Raw genomic sequence first — 22,801 nt, forward strand, 5'->3', positions numbered from 1 at the left:
ATGGATGAGCATGAATGACGATGGATGGATGGGCTTCAGAGCCAGCCCACAATGCCCCCCCCCCCCCGTCCTCACACACTGTACCAATCGGTGCGAGAAGAGTGGAGGAGCTGAACCGGACATGCTCCAGTTTGACAACCGACCGCTCTGTCATTGAACAGGGCGATCCCATGGTAAAGGGCCACTGTCATTGAACGGGGCGATCACATGGTAAAGGTCCACTGTCATTGGCCCTTTACCCTGATCCGTGAAGCGACGGGTCTGGAAGACCTGATTGTCAAGGACATTCCCGAGTGCGCGCAAGAGCGTGATTCTGGGAGGACGTCATTGTATGCCCTCCCAGAATTATCCGACCGCGCTGTAGCCGTCATTTGGCTATGGCACTTGGAAGTGCTGTCACTGTATATCTGAGGGGAACATACGAGGAAAATAAAAACATTTTTTGCTTGTACATGATTGGATGATAGAAATCAGAAGAGCTTGTCCTCATTTCAGATCTTCCCCTCAGATCTACAGCAACTGCACTTCCAAGTGCACAGTGGATTTGCCTTTAGTAAATCAACCCCTATGTGTTTATCAGATGATGGGGGATCTATGTGGAGCCTCCGTACTGCTCTCTCCTTTACAATAAAGTCTCCTCTTACCCGGTGATGTGAGGGGCGGCTGATTGTCCATCATGACATCCTTGTAGAGATCCTTGTGTCCTTCTAAATACTCCCACTCCTCCATGGAGAAATAGACAGTGACATTCTGACACCTTATAGGAACCTGACACACACAATGATACAGTCACCATCCAGACACATCCCTTGTCTGTTACTGGATAATGTCCCAGAATTCCCAGCACCGCTCACCTCTCCTGTCAGCAGCTCCATCATCTTCTTGGTGACTTCTAGAATCTTCTGCATGTTGTGTCTTGTAGGGATCAGGGATGGAGGTGGGGGGATGGTGAAGGGATTCTGGATTCTAGAATATCTTGTGGTCATATTAGGAGATCTCCTTCTTGTAGATGTCTTCATTATTACTGTACAGTTCTGTGTCATACAAAGATAAATATCACTCCCCCATAATCCCTCATCTTTATGGTCAGCTTTATACTTATTCGTCAGGGATTGGCTACAGTGTGCCGTTTCAGCAAAGGACAGACATCTCCATCCAATGATATGATTACAATGTGGTCAGATTTATAGATCCTTCTAGAAGTCATATAACAGAGTCGCTAATGTTTTACTAGTAAGTTTCAAATAATTGAAGAATGGGGCAAAGAGGTAACAAACCTCAGGACTTTGTAGGTGTTAAGTATAGAGATCAGAACCCATCAAGTAACATAGATTTTGAATTTTTTTACTAGTAAGGCTCACTGACCCACTAGGAAAGGTTACCCATGGAATTAGCGTTCAGTGGATGTTGCATGCTGGTAATCATGGGTCTCACTGATTGGACTAAAGCTGAAAACCTACGTTAGACTTACTGTTAAATTGCATTTCTATGAAGCTTCCAGGAGGGCACACTTGAGAGATGAGGGGCTCCTCCCTAGAGGAAACACAATCAATTGACAGCTTGTTATAATTCCCCACCTTTCCCCTTGCTGCTCAAGTTGTAAAAGTATTCCTGAAACAGGTTCAAAAGGGCAATCATTCCTCATAGGTACTCACCACCTAGTCCCTCCTCCAATGGGCGGGAAGTAGGCCTGCCATCCTGGAAGGTTCATAGAAATACCTTTACCGGTAATGCCGCGTACACACGATCAAACAATCCGGTGGAAAAGTTCGGCGGACAATCCGCCCGTGTGTAGGCTCCGGCTGACTTTTTTTTACCCAAAAGTCTGGCGAACTAAGATTGGAGTTTTGCACATCAATCTGTCCACTGGACTCGCATTTCGGCGGACAATAAGGCCCTGTGTGTACTAGTCCGCCATACTTTTGAAATGAATGGACTTTTCCCGCCCGGAGAAAAGTCCGCTCATTTTGGGCGCGGCTCCAGGTAGCTGGGACCAGCGGCGAAGGAGGCGTCGCTGGCCCGTCACCTGGTATGGACTTAAAGGGGAATTTCCTACGCCAAAAAAAACGGCGTGGGGGTCCCCCCCTAGGCCCATATCGGACCCTTATCCGAGCACGCTACCCGGCTGGCCAGGAAAGGGGATGGGGACGAGCGAGCGCCCCCCCCTTCTGAGCCGTACCAGGCCACGTGCCCTCAACATGGGGGGTGCCTTGGGGAAGGGGGGGCACACGGCCCCCCACCCCAAAGCACCTTGTCCCCATATTGATGAGGACAAGGGCCTCTTCCCGACAACCAACGGCCAGGGTTGTTGGGGTCTGCGGGCGGGGGGCTTATCGGAATCTGTGAGCCCCCTTTATAAGGGGGCCCCTGGATCCCGGCCCCCCATCCTATGTGAATGAGTATGGGGTACAATGTACCCCTACCCATTCACCTGTGAAAAAAATGTAAAAAAACACAACACACAAGGGTTAAAATAGTTTATTGCACAGCTCCGGGGGTCTTCTTCCGTGTTCTGGGGTCTTCTCCCCAGACTCCTCCGCTATCTTCGGCTCTTTTACTAGAGGAGGAGCCCGGCTTTCTTCTTCGCCACCACCCTCTTCTTCCGACTTCGGGGGTCTTGCCCCCCTCTTCGGTTCTTCTTGCTGGGCCACCGCACCTTCTTCTAGCTCTTTTACAAGCGGTGGCCCGGTCTTCTGTCGCCGCTGCCTTCTGGCCTTCTGTTCTCCTCTTCTTGAGCTGTTGCCTCGTCGCTGTCTCTGGTCACAATGACAGAGACATGGCGTGCGGCGACTTATATAGGGACATCGCCGGATGATGTCCCTGCCCATTATGATGTCACAGTCCCAGTATCGGCTCAGGAGGAGGGGGGGGGGGGCGCTCGCTCGTCCCCACCCCCTTTCCTGGCCGGCCTGGGTAGCGTGCTCGGATAAGGGTCTGATATGGACCTAGGGGGGACCACTGCACCGTTTTTTCGGCGTAGGGAATTCCCCTTTAAGTCCATACCAGGTGACGGGGCCAGCGACGCCTCCTTCGCTGGTTCCGGCTACCTGGAGCCGCGCTCAAAATGAACGGACTTTACTCCGTGTGTGTGGGCGAGTCCGTTCATTTCAAAAGTACGGCGGATAGTCCGGCGGACCTAGGCCGCCGCATAAGTGCCGTGTGTGGGCAGGTAGCCCGTTCGGAAAGTCCGGCGGTTTGTCCGCCAGACTAAGTCCGCCGGATAGTCTGATACGTGTGTATGCGGCATAAGTCTAACGTAGGCTTTCTCTTATCACCTTCCAGGACGGCACACCTGAGAGGATAATAAAGTAACCGTAGGCTTACCTTAGGATGGAACCATTGCCTGCAAGGCCTTTCTGCCAAATGCCAGGATCTACAGTGAGTTTTACCTCTACTCCATAGTGCATGATCTTAGCTGGTTAATGTAGCTGATCTGCAGGTTCGCTCCACCGGTGTCCCTGCCTTCTCCACTTCAGATGCAGGATCTAGGTGAAATGGGCTCTTAAAGATGGAATCTGAGAGCCTATGAATTTTGTAAGTTAGCCGGTGTCCCATCATATAAGGTCCCCCATCAGAAAGTGTCCACTGTGTACTGCGCATGTGCAGTACACAGCAACACAGATTCCGAAAATAGCCGAGGATGAACGGCGCCTGCGCCGTGAGTCCAAGCTTTAGCCCCACCATCCAAGTGGACATAGAGTAGGACTAAAAAAGAGGCGAGCGCAGCGAGGCCGAGCCCGAAGCGTGGCGAGCGAAGCTCGCCCGCGAGGGGCCGCCTAATTTTCACAACCCTATGTCCGCTTGGATGGTGGGGCTACCACCTCCACTCACGGCGCAGGCGCCGTTCAGCTTCGGAGATTTTCCAAAGCTTCTTCTGCCCCGTACTGCGCATGCGCAGTACGGGGCGGACGCTATATGATGGCAGGACACTATCTGCCAGAACACCGGGTTGACTGTCTCTACTTCTAGCAATCGTGCTCTATCATGCCTGTAACTGCTTTTCAGGACCACCAAAAAAAAAAAACTAATCAGAGGCTTGTTCTGTCAAACAAGGAACTACTTTGGTCAACAAAGAGGATCTGGTTTAAACCACTAATCTGCTCAGGAGAATGATTTATAAAAGGCTCTCTGATCCTTGTGGGTCCCCTTTTATTTATTTATTTGCCATAGCAACAATCAAAAGGAAAACCCACTTAAGGATAATAGCTTATGGGAAGCTTATTCCCTGGGCTCAGAGGACTGGACAGGTATGTACCCAAAGCATACCCAGCCTCTGGTTTTCCTCACATCTGAATGCTGACATGTCTATATATCACCAGGCTCCCTATACCCCTGCAGGTAAATGCATTAAAATTTAAGCAGAGAGGAGCAAGGGGAAGGGTGGGGACTTATAACAAGCACTCAATTGATTGTGTTTCCTGTGGGGAGGAGCCCCTCATCTCCTAGATGTGCTTTCCTGGATGGTGATAGGAGAAACTATTTTTTTTTTTTTAAATGCCGCCATCTTGTGCTATAACCAAATATCATAGAGTCCGTACACTTCATGTATTCATAGTATTTGTGTCGTTGTTTCTCAATCAGGGGTTCTGCTGCAATTCACCATTGTGGAGGATGTGTATATGTCCAATGCACACTGACAGTGAGTACTGACAAGGCACATTGATAGCCGATGCCTCCCCTGTGGTTCCGGCTACTGTGACATCACTGAAGAGGGTGGAGTGGGACTAGAGGAGGGAGTGCAGTGTGTGAGAATCATATTGTCCCCCTCTCTCATTAGTGACTATTAATTCCAGCAGGCATGGAATGCTGTAGTGAGGCAAGGACAATAGGTGACATGTGTACAGCATACCTGTACTCCCACTAGTCCTAACTGTATTCCAATGATTCCAACTGGCCCCCCGCTTCTGTCCATCCCAGGTACTTGTGTGTGACATCAACAGGGATGGATGAGAGAGGAGAGCTAGCTGGGACCAGCACACCATAACAGATATGTACAAGCAGCTTCCCTGTGCAGCTCTGCATGTGGGGCAAAATAAACAGTACTACAGACCCCCTGCGCCCTGACCTGGTGACCCCCCTGTGAACTGACCTTGTGAGTCCCCTGAGGATATCCCTGTGCCCTGACCTGGTGACTCCCCTGTGCCCTGACCTGGTATCTCCCCTGTGCCCTGACCTGGTAACTCCCCTGTGCCCTGACCTGGTAACTCCCATGTGCCCTGACCTGGTAACTCCCATGTGCCCTGACCTGGTGACACCCCTGTGCCCTGACCTGGTGACACCCCTGTGCCCTGACCTGGTGACACCCCTGTGCCCTGACCTGGTGACACCCCATGTCCTGACCTGTGACTCGCCTGTGTTCTGACCTGGTGACACCCCTGTGCCCGGACCTGGTAACACCCCTGTGCCCTGCCCTGGCGACATCCATGCCCTGACATGGTGACCTCCCTCTGCCATGACCTGGTGACACCCCTATGCTCTGACCTGGTGACACCCCTGTGCCCTGACCTGGTGACACCCCTGTGCCCTGACCTGGTGACACCCCTATGTCCTGACCTGTGACTCGCCTGTGTTCTGACCTGGCAACACCTCTGTGCTGGACCTGGTAACCCCCCTGTGCCCTGCCCTGGTGACATCCATGCCCTAACCTGGTAACCTCCCTCTGCCATGATCTATTGACTCCCCTGTGCCATGAACTGGTGTCCTCCTGTGCTCTGCCCTGGTGACAACCATGTACTCTGCCCTGGTGACAACCCTGTGCTCTGCCCTGGTGGCTCCCCTGTGCTCTGCCCTGGTGGCTCCCCTGTGCTCTGCCCTGGTGGCTCCCCTGTGCTCTGCCCTGGTGACATCCATGCCTGACCTGGTGACCCCCTGTGCCATGACCTATTGACTCCCCTGTGTTCTAAAATGGTGTCCTCTTGTGCTCTGCCCTGGTGACAACTCTGTGCTCTGACCTGAAGACTCTCCTATGCCCTGCCTTGGAGACATAACATGGTGATACTCCTGTGCTCTGCCCTGCTGACACCACTGTGCTCAACTTTGTGCCCTGCCCTAGGGATGTGACTCCCCTGTGAATTGACATGGTGACTACCCTGTGCTCTGTCCTGATGAATACCCCTGTGCCCAGACCTGGTGACCCTCTTATGGTCTGCCCTGGTGAAAATCCTGGGCCCTGATCTGGAGACTCTCCTGGTGACTCCCTTGTGCCCTGATCTGGAGACTCCCCTGTACCCTGCCCTGGTGATGTGACTCCCCTGTTCTCTGTCCTGATGACTCCCCTGTACCCTGCCCTGGTGACCCCTATCTAATTTCAGTTGAAGATTAATTTTGTGTGTGCATATCCAAATTCAACCCAAATTTTAGCTTCTATGCAGAAAAAAGCCAGCTTAAGTTTTACATTAAGGAAGTGAGTTTTAGTATTCATTAAATTATTTAATGCTGCTTCTAAAAATAATAATTGTTATATCAACAGTTTACTAATCACACTGATCTTCTGTGAGCTGTTGATATGAAAATTGTTTTAGGGGTTCCCCAAGATCTCACATTTTTTGCCAAGGTTTTCACACTGAATTAGAAGAACATCAGAATACTTAAAGTGCTTCTGAATACATCCCAGTGTACAGCGGAGTCAGATTTAACCTCTTCATTACACTCACCTCTCCAGTCAGCAGGCTGAGGATCTCCAGGGTGAGGTTCAATATCGTCTCATTCCAGGGAAATTCCTTCCTTATATGCTTCACAAAACTCAAATTCTGCTGATTGTCCATCATAACGTCCTTGTAGAGATCCTTGTGTCCTTCTAAATATTCCCACTCCTCCATGGAGAAATAGACAGTGACATCCTGACACCTTATAGGAACCTGACACACACAATGATACAGTCACCATCCAGACACATCCCTTGTCTGTTACTGGATAATGTCCCAGAATTCCCAGAATCCTCCTCACCTCTCCTGTCAGCAGCTCTATCATCTTCTTGGTGACTTCTAGAAGGTTCTCCATGTTGTGTCTCTCAGGTTTTAGGGAGTCACATGGAGGCACTGTGATGGTCATATCATCACCTAACTTCACAAGAGGAAATCTCTGTATTGAGGAACCAATAGGAATATCATGTTAGAATCCCAGAATCCTCCTCACCTCTCCGGTCAGGTCAATGTCTTATTAATAGAGATAAGAGCGATGTCATGTGACCTCCCAGAATCCCCCTCACCTCTTCAGTCAGGTCTGTGTTTTTTTAATAGCGATAAGAGTGATGTCATGTGACCTCCCAGAATTCTCCTCACCTCTCCGGTCAGCAGGTAGATGATCTCCAGGGTGAGGTTTAGTATCTTCTCAGTCATGTGACTCCGGTCCTCCTTCATCCTCATTGGTGCCGTCATTTGATCTATATATAGGTCTCCTTGTAGACGGATAACTTTGGGAAATGCAAGTAAGAATTATTTGGATGGTATTGGTCACACAATAATAGGATGTGGATGTGAGGGGGTAATAGGAGGGCTGATGTACATTCAAGAACTACTGCCTCCATGGGAACACATTTAGTCTGGACTGTTTAGCATCTGATTTTTTTTTTTTTTTGGGGGCTCCTTGGACCCTCTTGGCCTGCTGGATCAGAAATTTCACTTTCTCTGTTGTGTTTGTTTGGTTTCTGAACTGGATTTGATTAGTATTAGATCTGCAGACAAGGAATGATAAATAGGATCCTTCCTTTAACTTGTTTGCTCTGAGGCAGTGCTGCAAGGTCAATGTAGGGTCATTATGATGTCCAGGAAGATGAATTTGCTGACTTATGGCCCGGAGTTGCAGGCTAATCGCCAGAACTTCAGCTGTAAGGCTACAATCTCCGGCAGCCTGCTGACTGACGGGAGTGATATTACTGGATAGAAGGAGAATGCAGCTGGTGAAGTAGAGAGCTGTGAGGGAGGAGTCTGTTCTGTTCTCTCCAATAATAACCCAGTGTGGGTACAAGGAGGACAGTGGGCGAGGGGTTTGTTCTCTTGGTATTGGTCTAGTTTGTGTCCTGCAACAAATTTTTCCTGACCAGTGAGATGCTGAGGTGAAGGCTGCCTTCACTTGCTGGCAGGAGTTCTTTACGAAGGTCAGAAAAGTAGGGTGGGTTTGGAGAACCATCAGAGACCAAGAGCCCCTATGAGTCCTAAAGCCCCCTCTTACCGCAAGGTCTTACAGTCTGATTACCCCCTCCTAGGTCCCTTCAGCCCCACTAACCTCTGATGCCACGTACACATGATCGGATTATCCGGCGGACTTGGTCCTGCGGACCAGAGTCCGCCAGACAATCCGCCCGTGTGTGGGCTCCTGCGGACTTAGAAAGAAGTCTTGACTCAAAATTGTCCACCGACTTGCCCACATGGAGAAAAGTTCATTTATTTTGAACACAGCTTCAGGTAGACGGGCCAACCCCCCACCCACCCCAAAGCACCCTGTCCCCATGTTGATGCGGACAAGGGCTTCTTCTTCTTCCTCGTCCCGGAGGATGCTGGGACTGTGACATCATAAGGGGGCGGGGTCACCATGTGACATCACCCGGTGACCCCTGCCCCTTGTCCCTATATAAGTCGACGCACAACGCGTCCCTGCCATTGTGGCCAGAGAGAGCGTCGTGTCAACATCGCAAGGAAGAAGAGACGAAGGCGGCGGCGACAGAAGACTGGCCAACGCTAGTAAAAGAGTTATAAGAAGATAGCGGAGGCCCGGCAAGAAGAACCGAAGAGGGGGACAAGACCCCCGAAGAGCGGGACAAGACCCCGAAGTCGGAAGAAGACCCCCGGACGGCAGCAGCGATGATGAAGAAGAAACCCGGGCTCCCCCACTAGTAAAAAAGCTAGCAAAAGAGCAGAAGATAGCGGAGGAATCCGGCGAGAAGATCCCCAAAGACGGAAGAAGAGAAAACCACCAGAGCTGTCTAATAAATTATTTTAAAAACTTGTGTTGTGTTTTTTTTAATTTACACTTTTTTCACCAGGTGAATGGGTAGGGGTACATCGTACCCCATACTCATTCACATAGGGTGGGGGGCCGGTATCTGCGGGCCCCCTTATGTCAATTTCGCCGATGGAGGCCGCGACATTCACTTCCTGCACTAGTCCCGGCTACCTGGAGCCGCGTTCAAAATGAACGGACTTTACTCCGCGTGTGGGCAAGTCCGTTCATTTCAGAAGTCCCATAGTCCTGCGGAAAAGTCCGGTCGTGCGTGGGCAGGTCCGCTCGTTCGGAAAGTCTGGGGGACCTCCGCTGCAAAGTTGGATAGTTCGATCGTGTGTACGTGGCATCAGAGTTCCTCAGCCCTATCACTTCCTAGGAGACCCCCATCTTCATCCATCTTCATCAGTCCTTCATCTACACTTCCTCCTCAGGGGTCCCAGAGTCCTTCAGATGCAGTAAACCCTCAGAGGGTCCCAGAGTCCTTTAGTCCCACTACCTTTTCAGAGATCCCTCAACTTCTTTAGTTTACTCAGAACCAGTGGCAGAACTATTATGGTCGCAAAGGTCACACCTGCTACCAGACCCTGGTGTTCCACCAACACGGGGGGGTGGGGGCACCAAGACAGCAGGAAATGGCCTTGCTGTCGGAATAGAGCCCCAGGATCAGTGGAGGCTCCCACGGTGATTGCCAAGTAGGATTGCTGAGAACAGGGTGTGCAGCACATTCAGCCTTTGCCGAACACACTTGCCATCTCTGATCTACCCCTTACATAGGCAGAGCGCCCTCCAACATCAGTCAACTCCTCCCCCCTGCTCCTTCTCCTCCAGATACAAAGCTCCAAGTTCTCCATACTGAGCAGACTCTGTGCCCTGTGCTGGCTCTGTGGGACCCATCACTGATGCCAACTGCAGAGCCCAGAGCCTGGTGAGTGCCCGTATATGGGGTGGGGGACCTCGGTGTGTGTGGGGCCCTGGAGATGTGTGAGGGGGGCCAGGATCAGCTCTCTGCACATCTCAAACTCCTCTCCTACCTCTGGAAGCTGCTCTCTTGATTGTCTGTCCAGCCTGCTGCCCCCCTATCTCCCCCCCAACACCTATGTCCCTCTTCCTGGGCTGCCCATTTATTGCCCCTTCATCTGTCCCACCCATTCCTATCCATCCTCCTCATCTAATACCTCCGCCACCCCTGCCTATACCCCCCTCTGACTGGCACCCAATCTTTGTCATCACTTGGGAATCTCAGTGGAGGCATTGTGCCATGTTTGGGGTCACAGAGAACAAAGCGCCTCGCTGGGCCCTGCTGGAAGCGATTGGCGGAGGTGAGCCCGTGTTTGTAAATAGAAAATACGATCTTATTACCTCCTCTGCTGCCCCTTCCAGCAATGTCTCCTCTCTACTTCCTCCCAACTCACCTCTCACTCGGAAATTCCTGTCTGTACCTGACATCACTTCCTGTCTGTATTTCATAGATACTTCCTGTCTGGATTTGAGTGAGATCACCACCTTGTGGAGTTCAGAGGAGCTGCAGCCCCAAGAAACGTCTCATAGTAACCATTCATGTAAAATGTCTAAAGCCTTGTACACACGATCGGAGAATCCGTCGGAATGTGTCCTATCGGACCGTGTCGTCGGATAATTCGACTGTGTGTGGTATGCATAGGACTGATTCCGTCCGAATCTCCGTCGGACCCAATTTTCCAACATGTTGGAAATATTTCCCGACCAACTGGGCCGGTTGGACCTAATCCGATCATATGTAGAGCATTTTCATCGGACCAAGTGCCACACATGTTCAGATCAAATTCCTACATCAAACTATTGGCTACTAGCCTGAATGTAGTCCCATCGTAACGAAATTACGTCATCACGTTCTGAAAGATCGGATTTTTCGCCAACTTTGTCCGACCGTGTGTATGCAACAGTTTCGGACAAGATCCGACGGGCAGAATCCGACGGATTTGGTTGTGGAAATCTCCGACCGTGTGTACAGGGGCTTACAGGGGTACCACAGAAGTTCAAATGTGACACAAAAGAAGTAAGAAAAAATAGATACAGTTCTTATGTAACCAATTGTTTAACCACTTAAGAATCAAGCCTCTTTTTGAGATTTGTTGTTTACAAGTTAAAAACAGTTTTTTTTTTTTTTGCTAAAAAAATGTTTAAAACCCCCCAAACATTATACATTTTTTTTTTTTATCCATACATTTTTTATTTTGTCGAAAGAGAACATAACAATTAAGATTGTTGCAAATGGTACAAATCATTGTAATGAAAAAACATGGTAAATGCATATAAAATAGGCTTTGTTCAAATCTTGATGGTCCAAACCAGCCTACCTCTAATGGGTTCACGCTGTAGGTCTGGGAGGTCACCACGTTGAGCCGCTAGTCAGCCTGTACAACTATACGTAAGGGAATAACATTGGGAAGGTGGAGGGTAACACTATAGGAAATTCAGAGAGTAGAGGATAGCATAGATCAGTGATGGCGAACCTTGGCACCCCAGATGTTTTGGAACTACATTTCCCATGATGCTCATGCACTCTGCAGTGTAGATGAGTATCCTGGGAATTGTAGTTCCAAAACATCTGGAGTGCCAAGGTTCGTCATCACTGACATAGACCGTGTTCTACATCCGCTTATTACTTGTTAATTGAACAGATTATTTCAGGCTGTGGGGTAAGTTAGAATTTGCATTCTATTAAATAATTGGAGGCTCTAGGGTGGGATATCCAAGTCTTCCATTTTTTACTAAATGTGGTAATGGAATGATTTTTCTAAGCAAGCATTAATTCAATCTGGTTCAATCTGGTTATAACAGTAGATAGGTTGGGTGCTTCTGTAGATTAGATATACAGTATTAGATTATTAGATATACAGTAGATATAAAAAAAAATTTGAACACCCTAGAGAATAAAATGGCGGTCGTTGCAATACTTTCTGTCACACCGTATTTGCGCAGCGGTCTTACAAGTGCACTTTTTTGGGAAAAAAATACACTTTTGATTTAAAAAATAAGAGTAAAGTTACTAAGAGTAAAGTTAGTAAAGAAACAGTAAAGTTAGCCAATTTTTTATTTTATTTTATGAAAGATGTTGCGCCAAGTAAATTGATACCCAACATGTCACGCTTCAAAATTGCGCCCGCTCGTGGAATGGCGACAAAATTTTACCCTTAAAAATCTCCATAGACGACGTGTAAAAAATTCTACAGGTTGTATGTTTTGAGTTACAGAGGAGGTCTAGGTCTAGGGCTGGAATTATTGTTCTCGCTCTACCGATCCTGGCGATACCTCACATGTGTGGTTTGAATACTTTTTTCATATGCAGGCGCTACTCACGTATGCGTTCGCTTCTGCACATGAGCTCAGGGGGATGGGGCGCGTTTAAAAAAAAATGTTCTTATTTATTTTACCTTTTACCTTTTATTTTTATGCTGTTCTTTTTAAAAAAAAAAATGTTTTCACTTTTATTCCTATTACAAGGAATGTAAACATTTCTTGTAATAGAAAAAAGCATGACAGGTCCTCTTAAATTTGAGATTTGGGGGTCAAAGACCTCACATCTCATATTTACACAAAAATGCAATAAAAAAAAAATTATTTTGTCATTTAAAAAAAAAATTGGCCCTTTAAGAGCTGTGGGCGGAAGTGGCGTTTTGACGTCGCTTCCGCCCTGCAATGCTATGGAGACGGGTGGGGGCCATCTTCCCCTCACTCGTCTCCATGCCACAGAGGAGAAAGGATCCGATCGCCTCCGCCGCTACCGACGGCTCCTGTAAGCGGCGGAGGGGGGGCCTCTCCCATTGCTGATAAAAGTGATCTTGCGACGAATCCGCCGCAGAGACCACTATTATTGGAAACCGGACCACCAGCCGAAGAAGAGGATACTGGGGTTATGGCAGCTAGCTGCTGCCATGACAACGATATCCCTCTTCAAAGTTAGGACGTATATCGGTGTGCGGCGGTCCGGAAGTGGTTAACAAAGATATTTTTATTACATATAAAAAAAGTCTTAAAGACACAGAACATAAGTTAACAACAAATGTATAGCTAATAAAACAGGCACCCCCCAAAACTGATCTTTTTGGTGAAGAAAATGCAAAAATATATCATAAAGCATAAAAATATATATCAATCCGCTCATAATGAAGATTTTAAACATAAATTGCAAGGATGTAATGTTCAAAAAAAAAAAAAAAAAAAAAAAAAAAAATATATATATATATATATATATATATATATATATATAATTATTATGAAATACATACCTTAGAACAAAGCTGTTGCAGTGGCGCCCGACATCTTCCCAGGAGTTTCTTTCGGGTTTGCGGACTTCTGCACTGTAATTTGCCTGGAGACGTGATGATGTGCGGGCGCTGGCGTTCATGGCACGGGGTTCAGAAGGAACGACACCTGTGGCCATTCCTTCAGAGAACATGTGCCAGTGATGTCACTGGCTGCATGCAATACAAATATATAAAATGTACACGTTTAGCAGATACCCTGTCTCCCCGAAAATAAGACCTAGCGTGATTGTCAGTGATGGCTGCAATATAAGCCCTACCCCCCAAATAAGCCCTAGTTAAAGGGCTCCTTGTAGGTCTTATTTTCAAGGTAGGGCTTATATTCAGAGAAACAGGGTAGGGCTTATTTGGGGGGTAGGGCTTATATTGCAGCCATCACCGACAATTGCACTAGGTCTTATTTTAGGGGAAACAGGGTATTTACACTACCTATAGGTAAGCCTTATTATAGGCTTACCTATAAGTACATGTCAGCAGAGAAAGTTTACTTCCTCTTTAAGTTTTTATTGGAAAATAATAAATTCATGTTTGGTGATAAATGTTATTGCCAAGCACAAGGTACGGCAATGGGTAAAAACCTGTGCGCCCGCCTACACTAACCTTTATGTTGAAGAATGGGAGAAGTCTGTGTTTGGGGATGAGACCTTGTTAGGGTACCTGACCAACATCATTGGTTGGTTCGGGTTTAGTCACCCATAAAGAGTGTAAAAAATTAGAGATTTGGAGAAATCTGAACCTTTCTCTGTCAGGGACATATCCAGTCTACTTATACTACTACTTTTCTCAAGTTTTCATTAAAGCATTGAAAAATACTTAAAGTGACTGGCGCCTAAAATCTGTTCTAAATTCCCATTATAGCCATGGACTCAGCTCTGGGGTGAATGTAAGCTTGCTCCCTGTATCTTATAGCCATGGACTCAGCTCTGGGGTGAATGTAAGCTCGCTCCCTGTATCTGGAGGTACCTCTTTGCTACCAGTAGACCCAGAGGGGCTACACAAAAACTAAGAGAGATTGTATAGGATTGGTTTCTCTTACCAATCCTATACAACCCTTTGTTCAGCCACCATTTTGATGTCCATGCCTGGAGGAAATTGAGGGTTATGAAACAGATAGGCTAATGGGTGACGATCAGAGACCAACTCTGGGTGACCTAGAAGACCATTCTATAGGGTTACTGAATGAAAGAGAGATGAAGCTAAGATAGAGGGACAAGGAGGACATCACATTAGGTAGTCCAGAATGAACTGGGGTACTGCCTGTCATTCCATATGCACCAAATTGAGTTTAGTAACTCGGGAATATATGATTGAGATGTGGGCTAGTTGAGCAGCTTGATAGCACCATAATAGTTTTGGCAGACCAAGACCACCTTCATCACTAGTACGAAATAGGACCCTCTTAGCCAATTAATGTCCTTTTGAACCCCAGATGAAGTCAGTAATGTTGGCTTGAAAATGGTGTAGATGGTCTTTAATGATAGAGAAGAGTAGGGAGTGGGAGAAGTATAGTACACATGGGAGCAAAGTCATCCTAATGGAATGACCCTGGCCTCGCCAGGACAGGTGGCGTTGTGCCCATTGCTTTAGATCTTCTAATTTCTTGTATATCAGGGAGGGTTGGCTCCATACAGTTGGTCTATGCTGGTGGCTAGATTCACCCCCCAGGTAAGGAATAACTGAATCACTCCAAGCCAAGTCACAGCGATCTTTCACGCATGTGACTAGTGTGTGCGGGTCCGTGATATGTAATGCCTGAGATTTGGACATGATGGTGTACAGGCCAGAGATCCCACCAAAATCATCCAGTAATGGAGAGATGTTGGGGGTGGAGATTAAAGGGGAAGTGACAAATAAAAGGAGATCATCAGAGAAGAGGATTTATGATGTTGCAGGCCACACTGTACTGTGTTTATCAATGAGTTATTTAACCCAAACCATCTGCAAATTCATATACAACATAAAGTGCTTTGTGCTCAAGATGCTGTTCCCTGAAGATCCACTGCTTCCACTTTACACCTACTTCTTTAATATTATTTGCTGCTATTTTAAATAAACTGAAAACCTGTGCAAATTCATGTAATTATATAATATTTTGTGCTCAATATAGTGTTCTCTGCAAGTCCATTGCTTCTACTTTACATCTACTTCAGCAAACAGATTTTGCTCCAAAAAAACCAAGGGTGATATTTCTATCCCCCCTTGGTGGGAGTGGAGATGACCCCATCTACATAGTTGCCAACATTGTAAAAAAAAAAATTCGGGACACTTTTTTGGCAGTAGGCGGTGTTGTATTATAATTAGGGGCGGGCATGCGATTATAGGTGTGGCATAGAAAAAGGTGAAAATGCAGCAAATTATGGGCGTGGTTTGCGTAAAATGGTGGGCGTGGCTTACACAGGCGTGGCTCAAATGGGTGTGGTTAGAGTCTGAGATGAATGCGGGATGGAGAGGGAAAGGGGGGATGAAGAGGGAAAGGGGGGAGGGGGGGATGGAGGGACAGCAGCCCCCGATCCTACACCACAATAGCAATATGTGTTTTCCAGAGTTTGACAATCAGCAGATAAAGATACTCCAAATACCTGGTGTTAGCGCTTCATTCATCCCGGCGCCATGATTGTTATGGTGTCAGGATGATTGAAGCGCATTATTTCTATTATTACATTGTAATATGAAATGAAATCATTCAACTCACCATAATGCAGAATCAGTGGGAGCCATGAGCACGTCACTAGCCACGTTGCCTGCCACCAGATGCCAACAGGTGCCCCCAGCAGAGTCCCTCCTTACATCAGGTGCCCCATCAGAGGTACCTTCCTCACATCTGTGTCCATCAGCGGAGCCCCTCTTTACATCTGGTGTCCCCATCAGTCCTCCTAACATCTGGCGTCCCCATCAGTCCTCCTAACATCTGGTGCCCCTCTGACATCCCGACTGGCCCCCGACATCCCGACTGGCCCCCTCTGACATCCAGACTTGCCCCCTCTGACATCCAGACTGGCCCCCTCTGACATCCAGACTGGCCCCCTCTGACATCCAGACTGGCCCCCTGACATCCAGACTGCACCCTGACATCCATACTAGCCCCCCACATCCAGACTCTGACTGGCCCCCGACATCCAGACTGGCCCCTCTGACATCCACAGACTGGCACCCGACATCCAGACTGGCACCCGACATCCAGACTGGCACCTCTGACATCCACAGACTGGCCCCCGACATCCAGACTCACTGGCCCCTGACATTCAGACTGGCCCCTGACATCCAGACTGGCACCCGACATCCAGACTGGCCCCTCTGACATCCACAGACTTGCCCCCGACATCCAGACTCACTGGCCCCTGACATTCAGACTGGCCCCTGACATCCAGACTGGCCCCCGACATCCACAGACTGGCCCCCGATATCCATACTAGTCCCCCACATCCAGACTCACTGGCCCCCGACATCCACAGACTGCACCCTGACATCCACAGACTGGCCCCCGACATCCTCCAGACGCGGCACGCCGTCGTTGCCGCGCGGAAAGACTTTGAACTGCGGCGTTCTCTATTGAAGACCAGCTTCTGGTCTTCTTTAAAATGGCGGCCGGCGGAGACATTGTCTCGCCAGCTGCGGACCTCTAGCGGCAAAAAACGGGACAAATCGAATTTCCTGGGACAAAATTAAATTGGGAGAAAGGTCCTAATCCCGGGAATGTCCCGGGACAGTTGGCAACTATGCATCTATAAGGATATACAGTACATACACACGCAGCACAAGGCCGTGTTCACACTACAAGATGTTTCTCTGGGCTGCATTTCCTCTGAGCTCCACAAGGTGGTGATTTCACTTCTACCCAGACAGGAAGTCTCTATGGAATACAGGAAGTGATGTCAGGTACAGACAGGGTATTCCATAGCAAGTACAAAGGAGACATTGCTGGAAGTGGCAGTAGAGGAGGTAATAAGATCTTATTTTCTATTTACACCCAGTAACCCCCCGTCATGTCCGTCCTCTTCCTCCATAGTCACTGTGATGTTTTTTATCTCCAGCAGATGATGATACACACATATATAGTGTGGAGACCTAGATTAACCCCTTCAGGGAGATCAGTTGATGATGAATATATCTTCCTTCCACATCTGGCCATACATGGTTCAGTTTTATCGTTCATCCAGCGGGAAAAGAGGAAAAAACGGAAGTGATTCCCCCATCCACACATTGGAGGGGGATGGGGGAATCCTCCCTGCTGCACTATTGTATTCTGACAATGGGGGGCGCTCTTCCACTCTCAGAATACACAGATCAGTGATGAAGCTATTGGCTGCAGCCGCTGATGTAGTGACTTTTATCCGGCAGTGACCACACATGGATGGAAATGTGACCGATCCCTGCTGAACCAGCTGAATTTCCATGTCTCTATGGTCACCATAAGTGACTTCCGCCCCTCCCCCTCATCTCCTTCATTATGTAAGTCATGCTGAGATCATCTCCCATTGGCTGAGCAATATTCTCATTTGTCTCTGAGCTCCTTCTTGCTATTCCCCGTTAGGGATGAGCTTTGTGTTCGAGTCGAACATACGTTCGACTCGAACATCGGCTGTTCGCCCGTTTGGCGAATTCCAAACGTTATGGACCGTTCGCGCCAAATTTGTGTGGCGCTCACGGCCCACAATGCACTGCGCCATCACAGTGCATTGCTGGCTCATGATTGGTCAAGCATGCACTGTGACCCCCGCATGCTTGGCCAATCACAGCGCCGGCAGCGAGGAGAGCCATGATTGGCCACAGGCAGGATGCCTGTGGCCATTTATAGCTCAGGCTGTGTAGTACACGCCCCACACTATATAAGGCCACCAGCGCGGCGGCCTTGTGTAGTGTGTTGGCATCTGTAGGAGTTAGTGGGTGTTCTGTGTACCTTCAACACAGTAAACACCGATCGTTATCGGCCGATTTTTCGTTCTTGCTCTTCTGTAGTGGTTGTTGTCTGCATGCCCTGACCGCAGTATACACCGCTATCTTGCTCGTTTTAAATAGAGCTTGCAGTCAGTGGTAGGAGATTGTGCGTGCTCTGAACCCAGTATACACCGCTATATCCATCTATATAGCTATCTATCTTGCTCGTTTTAAATAGAGCTTGCAGTCAGTGGTAGGAGATTGTGCGTGCTCTGAACCCAGTATACACTGCTATATCCATCTATATAGCTAGCTATCTTGCTCATTTTAAATAGAGCTTGCAGTCAGTGGTAGGAGATTGTGTGTGCTGTCTGCGTGCTCTGAACCCAGTATACACCGCTATATCCATCTATATAGCTAGCTATCTTGCTCATTTTAAATAGAGCTTGCAGTCAGTGGTAGGAGATTGTGTGTGCTGTCTGCGTGCTCTGAACCCAGTATACACCGCTATATCCACCTATATAGCTAGCTATCTTGCTAGTTTTAAATAGAGCTTGCAGTCAGTGGTAGGAGATTGTGCGTGCTGACTGCGTGCTCTGAACCCAGTATACACCGTTATATCCACCTACATAGCTCTTCTCTAATTGAGCCTTCTGCAGGAATTAGTGGATGTTGTGTGTGCCTCCAGCACAATATACACTACCCAATTGCTGGTTTTCCCAACTCCCTTCAGGCCATTACCATGTCTGGAAGGCCAGCAAGGAGAGGCATACAGGCGCGAGCCGATAAAAGAGGGCAAGCAGGCTCTGTGTCTAGAGACAACAGTGCTGGTCGTGGATGCGGTGCATCGTCATCATCAGCATGTGGCCATGGGACACGCTTGTCCTTCTTTTCGGCAGCTGGACATGTTGAGCCGCAACATGCCAACAACTTGGTAGAGTGGATGACCAAGCCCTCTTCATCCTCCTCATCCTCTCTCACCCAGGCTCAGGGTACTAGCAAAGCAGCTGCCAACGCATCGTCTTCCCTCCTCTCAATGTCATCATCAGTGACTCCTTCCCTAGACCCACCACGTCCTCCTGAGGAGTCTCCAGAACTCTTTGAGCACAGTGTTGGGTACATGCTCCAGGAGGATGCCCAGTGTTTTGTAGGCTCTGATGATGATACTCAGCTAGAGGAAGGCAGTAGCGTGAATGCAGAGAGAGGGGATGCTCAAGAAGGACAGCAATCTGGCAGTCATGTTTCACAAGCTGCAGCATACTGCCAGGTTTGCTCCAGCGATGAAGAGGGAGGGGATGATGAGGGCACTGACTCCACGTGGGTGCCTGGTAGGAGGAGGAGGCACATGTCCAACGAGGCAGGATGCCCTCCGGGGGCCAGCTAAGGGGCAGCCTCTGCGCGTTATTCTAAAAGTTCTTTGGTGTGGGCCTTTTTTGAGACGAGTGCATCAGATCGCACCGCTGCTATTTGCAACATATGTCTCAAGCGTATCTCGCGTAGCCAAAACATCAGCCGCTTGGGCACCACATGCTTGACCAGACATATGTTGACCTGCCATGCAGCTCGTTGGCAAGCGTACCTCAAAGACCCACACCAAAGAACAAAGCGGACCTCTCCTTGCTCCTCATCCCCACTAGACCTTCAGTCCTCTCTGAAACCTGCTCTGAGAGGAATGAAGGTGTAGAATTAGGTGTGTCACAGCCAAGTGCTTCCGGGCACTCTGCTAGCAGTACACCCACGTCCAATTATAGCAGACAAATGTCCCTACCCCAGCTGCTGGACAGGCGAAAGAAGTTCACTCCCAGCCATCCACTTGCCCAGCGGTTGAATGCTAGCTTGGCTAAATTGCTAGTACTTCAACTGCTGCTTTTTCAGTTGGTAGACTCGGCCCCCTTCCGTGAGTTTGTACAATGTGCGGTTCCTCAGTGGCAGGTCCCCAAACGCCACTTTTTCTCACGGAAGGCGATTCCGGCTCTCTACTGGCATGTGGAAGGCAATGTCCTTGCCTCGCTGGACAGGGCGGTCAGCGGTAAGGTGCATATTATCGCTGACTCATGGTCCAGCAGGCATGGACAGGGACGTTACCTGTCTTTCACGGCCCATTGGGTCACTCTTCTGGCAGCTGGGAAGGATGCAGGACAAGGTGCAGTAGTGTTGGAGGTTGTTCCACCACCACGCCTCCAAAATGCTACTATTGGTTGTGACACACCTCTCTCCTCCACCCCCTCCTCTTCTTCTTCCTCCATGGCCTCTTCCAGTGCTCTGTCCTCAGAACCAGCGGTGCTCCGTAAGCGTTCCAGGGGCTACGCAAGCACGCAGGCAAAACGATGCCATGCCGTGCTTGCGCTGGTTTGTTTGGGGGACAGGAGCCACAATGGGGCAGATGTTTTGTCAGCTCTGCAGGGGCAGGCCGAGAGGTGGTTGACGCCACGCCAGCTTAAGCCAGGAATGGTGGTTTGCGACAATGGCACCAACCTCCTCTCCGCCCTCCGACAGGGACAACTGACCCATGTGCCCTGTGTGGCTCACGTCCTTAACCTGGTGGTTCAGCGGTTCTTGGGCAGATACCCGGGCTTACAGGATGTCCTGAAGCAGGCCAGGAAAGTCTGTGTGCATTTCCGCCGATCATTTAATGCCTGTGTTCGGCTGGCTGAGCTCCAAAAGGAGTTGAACCTGCCCAAGAACCGCCTTATATGTGACATGCCCACCAGGTGGAACTCAACGTTGGCCATGCTGCAGCGGCTGCACATACAGCAGAGGGGCGTCAATGAGTACCTGTGCGACTACGACACCGGGACAGGGTCAGGGGAGCTCGGTTTTTTCTCACCACGCCAGTGGGGCATGATCAGGGATGCATGCACTGTCCTGTCACTGTTTGAGGAGGCCACAAGGATGGTGAGCAGTGACAGTGCATGCATCAGTGACACTGTACCTCTTGTCCACCTCTTGGAGCATACGCTGCATGGAATAATGAACAGGGCACTTGAGGCAGAACAGAGGCAGGAAGAGGAGGACTTCCTTGCCTCTCAAGGCCCCCTTTATCCAGACAGTGTTCCTGCTGTGCCACCCATCACACAGGAAGAGGAGGAGGAGGATGATTGTGTCAGCATGAAGGTGGAGGCTGGCACTCAGCATCAGCAGCAATCTTGTAGGGATGATTTACAGTCCCAAGAAACCCGTGGACTTGTACGTGGCTGGGAGGAGGTAGCTGCGGATCATGTTGTCCTTAGTGACCCAGAGGACTCCGGACGAATGCCTCAGCTATCCTATGCTGCATGGTCTCCCTGATCCTGCAAAGCCTGCAGAAGGATCCACGTATTCTTTGGATCAAGGAGAGGGACCTTTACTGGCTGGCCACTCTCCTTGATCCACGGTACAAGGGTAAGGTTGCCGACCTTATCTTGCTGTCGCAGAGGGAGCAGAGGATGAGACATCTCCGGGAGGCCTTGCAGAAAGGTCTGTGCAACGGGTTCCCAGAGACCGGGAGGTTACAAACTCCTGGTCCTGGACAACGTGTTGCTGAGGCATCGGTCAGAAGGAGCGGTGGAGAAGGTGGCCATCTGACCGATGCTTTCAGACAATTTTTTAGTCCGCAGCCCCAAGGTATGATCGGTTCCAGCAACCATCGCCAGCGTCTGATTTACATGGTGCAGGAATACCTAGGGGCAAGGTCAGACTTGGACACCTTTCCCACCGAAAATCCTCTGGCTTACTGGGTCTTGAGGATGGATCACTGGCCAGAGCTTGCACAGTATGCAATTGAGCTACTGGCCTGTCCTGCATCCAGCGTTCTTTCGGAACGCACCTTCAGTGCTGCTGGTGGCTTTGTTACCGATCACAGGGTGCGCCTGTCCACCGAATCAGTTGATCGACTGACCTTCATCAAGATGAATCAGTCTTGGATCACCCACAGCTACCAAGCACCTGAAGCTGATGTAACCGAATAATTTTTTTTTGAAATATCACATCCCTTCAAGACTGCCTATGCTGATGCTGAGTGACTGTCCTGTTATGTTGAATGTCTATCCTCTTCCTCCTCCGCTGATATGTTGGAAGAACATTTTTGGTTCTGGGTGATGCCATCAGCCCAATTTTTCTGCCCCTGTTTAACAGGGGCGTTTAATTACAATTTTTGATGCAATGCTTTGCAGCAGGGCTAATTCCTGCACTAAAACTAGAGTATATTGGAAAGGTTGCAGTGTCGTGGCACCAGTGCCTAAGGCCCAATTTTTCTGCCCCTGTTTAACAGGGGCGTTTAATTACAATTTTTGATGCAATGCTTTGCAGCAGGGCTAATTCCTGCACTAAAACTAGAGTATATGGGAGAGGTTGCAGTGTCGTGGCACCAGCACTAGTGCCTAAGGCCCAATTTTTCAGCCCCTGTTTAACAGGGACATGTAATTACAATTCTTGACATAATATTTCACAGGAGGGCCCGTTCCTGTGCCCACCCAGAGTAACTGAGAGGACTTATAGTGTTGTGCCACCAGCACCACAACCACCAAAGGTCAATTTTTCTACCACTGTTCAACAATGGCATGTAATTACAATTCTTGATATAATCGTTCACAGCAGGGCGCTCCAGCGCCCACCAAGAGTCACTTTGAGGGCTTAGGGATGTACTTTCAAACATCCAACTTACAAACATCTCCTACTTGCAAACGGAAGGAGACAACAGCAAG

At 49.0% G+C, this 22,801-nt stretch overlaps 3 protein-coding genes across 3 annotated transcripts in view; 1 reads left to right on the forward strand and 2 right to left on the reverse strand.

Moving 5' to 3' along the window:
* Window positions 1–8,378, reverse strand: part of LOC143989588 (uncharacterized) — a 175,974-nt gene extending 167,596 nt beyond the window's left edge. The window contains exon 1 of the mRNA XM_077489788.1: window positions 7,281–8,378. Within this exon, the coding sequence (XP_077345914.1) occupies window positions 7,281–7,376 (96 nt within the window). The 5' untranslated portion in view covers window positions 7,377–8,378. The remainder of the gene's footprint in view (window positions 1–7,280) is intronic.
* LOC143989925 (uncharacterized) overlaps window positions 1–22,801 on the forward strand; it is a 133,541-nt gene that overhangs the window by 101,631 nt on the left and 9,109 nt on the right. The window lies entirely within an intron of this gene.
* On the reverse strand, window positions 83–7,079 carry LOC143989866 (gastrula zinc finger protein XlCGF66.1-like). Its single transcript, XM_077490143.1, has 3 exons — window positions 6,654–7,079; window positions 855–1,034; window positions 83–768 (listed from the first exon to the last, which is right to left on the reverse strand). The coding sequence occupies exons 1-3, from the start codon at window positions 6,816–6,818 to the stop codon at window positions 577–579; spliced, it is 537 nt and encodes a 178-aa protein (XP_077346269.1). The 5' UTR covers window positions 6,819–7,079; the 3' UTR covers window positions 83–576.

Source organism: Lithobates pipiens, unplaced genomic scaffold (genome assembly GCF_037356315.1).
Source record: "Lithobates pipiens isolate NorthernLeopardFrog02 unplaced genomic scaffold, aLitPip1_a1.2 Scaffold_18, whole genome shotgun sequence".
In the NCBI taxonomy this organism is placed as follows: Eukaryota; Metazoa; Chordata; class Amphibia; order Anura; family Ranidae; genus Lithobates; species Lithobates pipiens.

What these genes read in the sequence shown, in the direction of transcription:
- LOC143989866 (XM_077490143.1), bottom strand. Translation starts at nt 6,818, where the DNA reads ATGGAGGAGTGGGAATATTTAGAAGGACACAAGGATCTCTACAAGGAC. An exon ending in TCAGCCTGCTGACTGGAGAG is followed by an intron (nt 1,035 to 6,653) that starts GTGAGTGTAATG and finishes TGTATGACACAG; the next exon opens with AACTGTACAGTAATAATGAA. An exon ending in TGGAGCTGCTGACAGGAGAG is followed by an intron (nt 769 to 854) that starts GTGAGCGGTGCT and finishes TGTGTGTGTCAG; the next exon opens with GTTCCTATAAGGTGTCAGAA.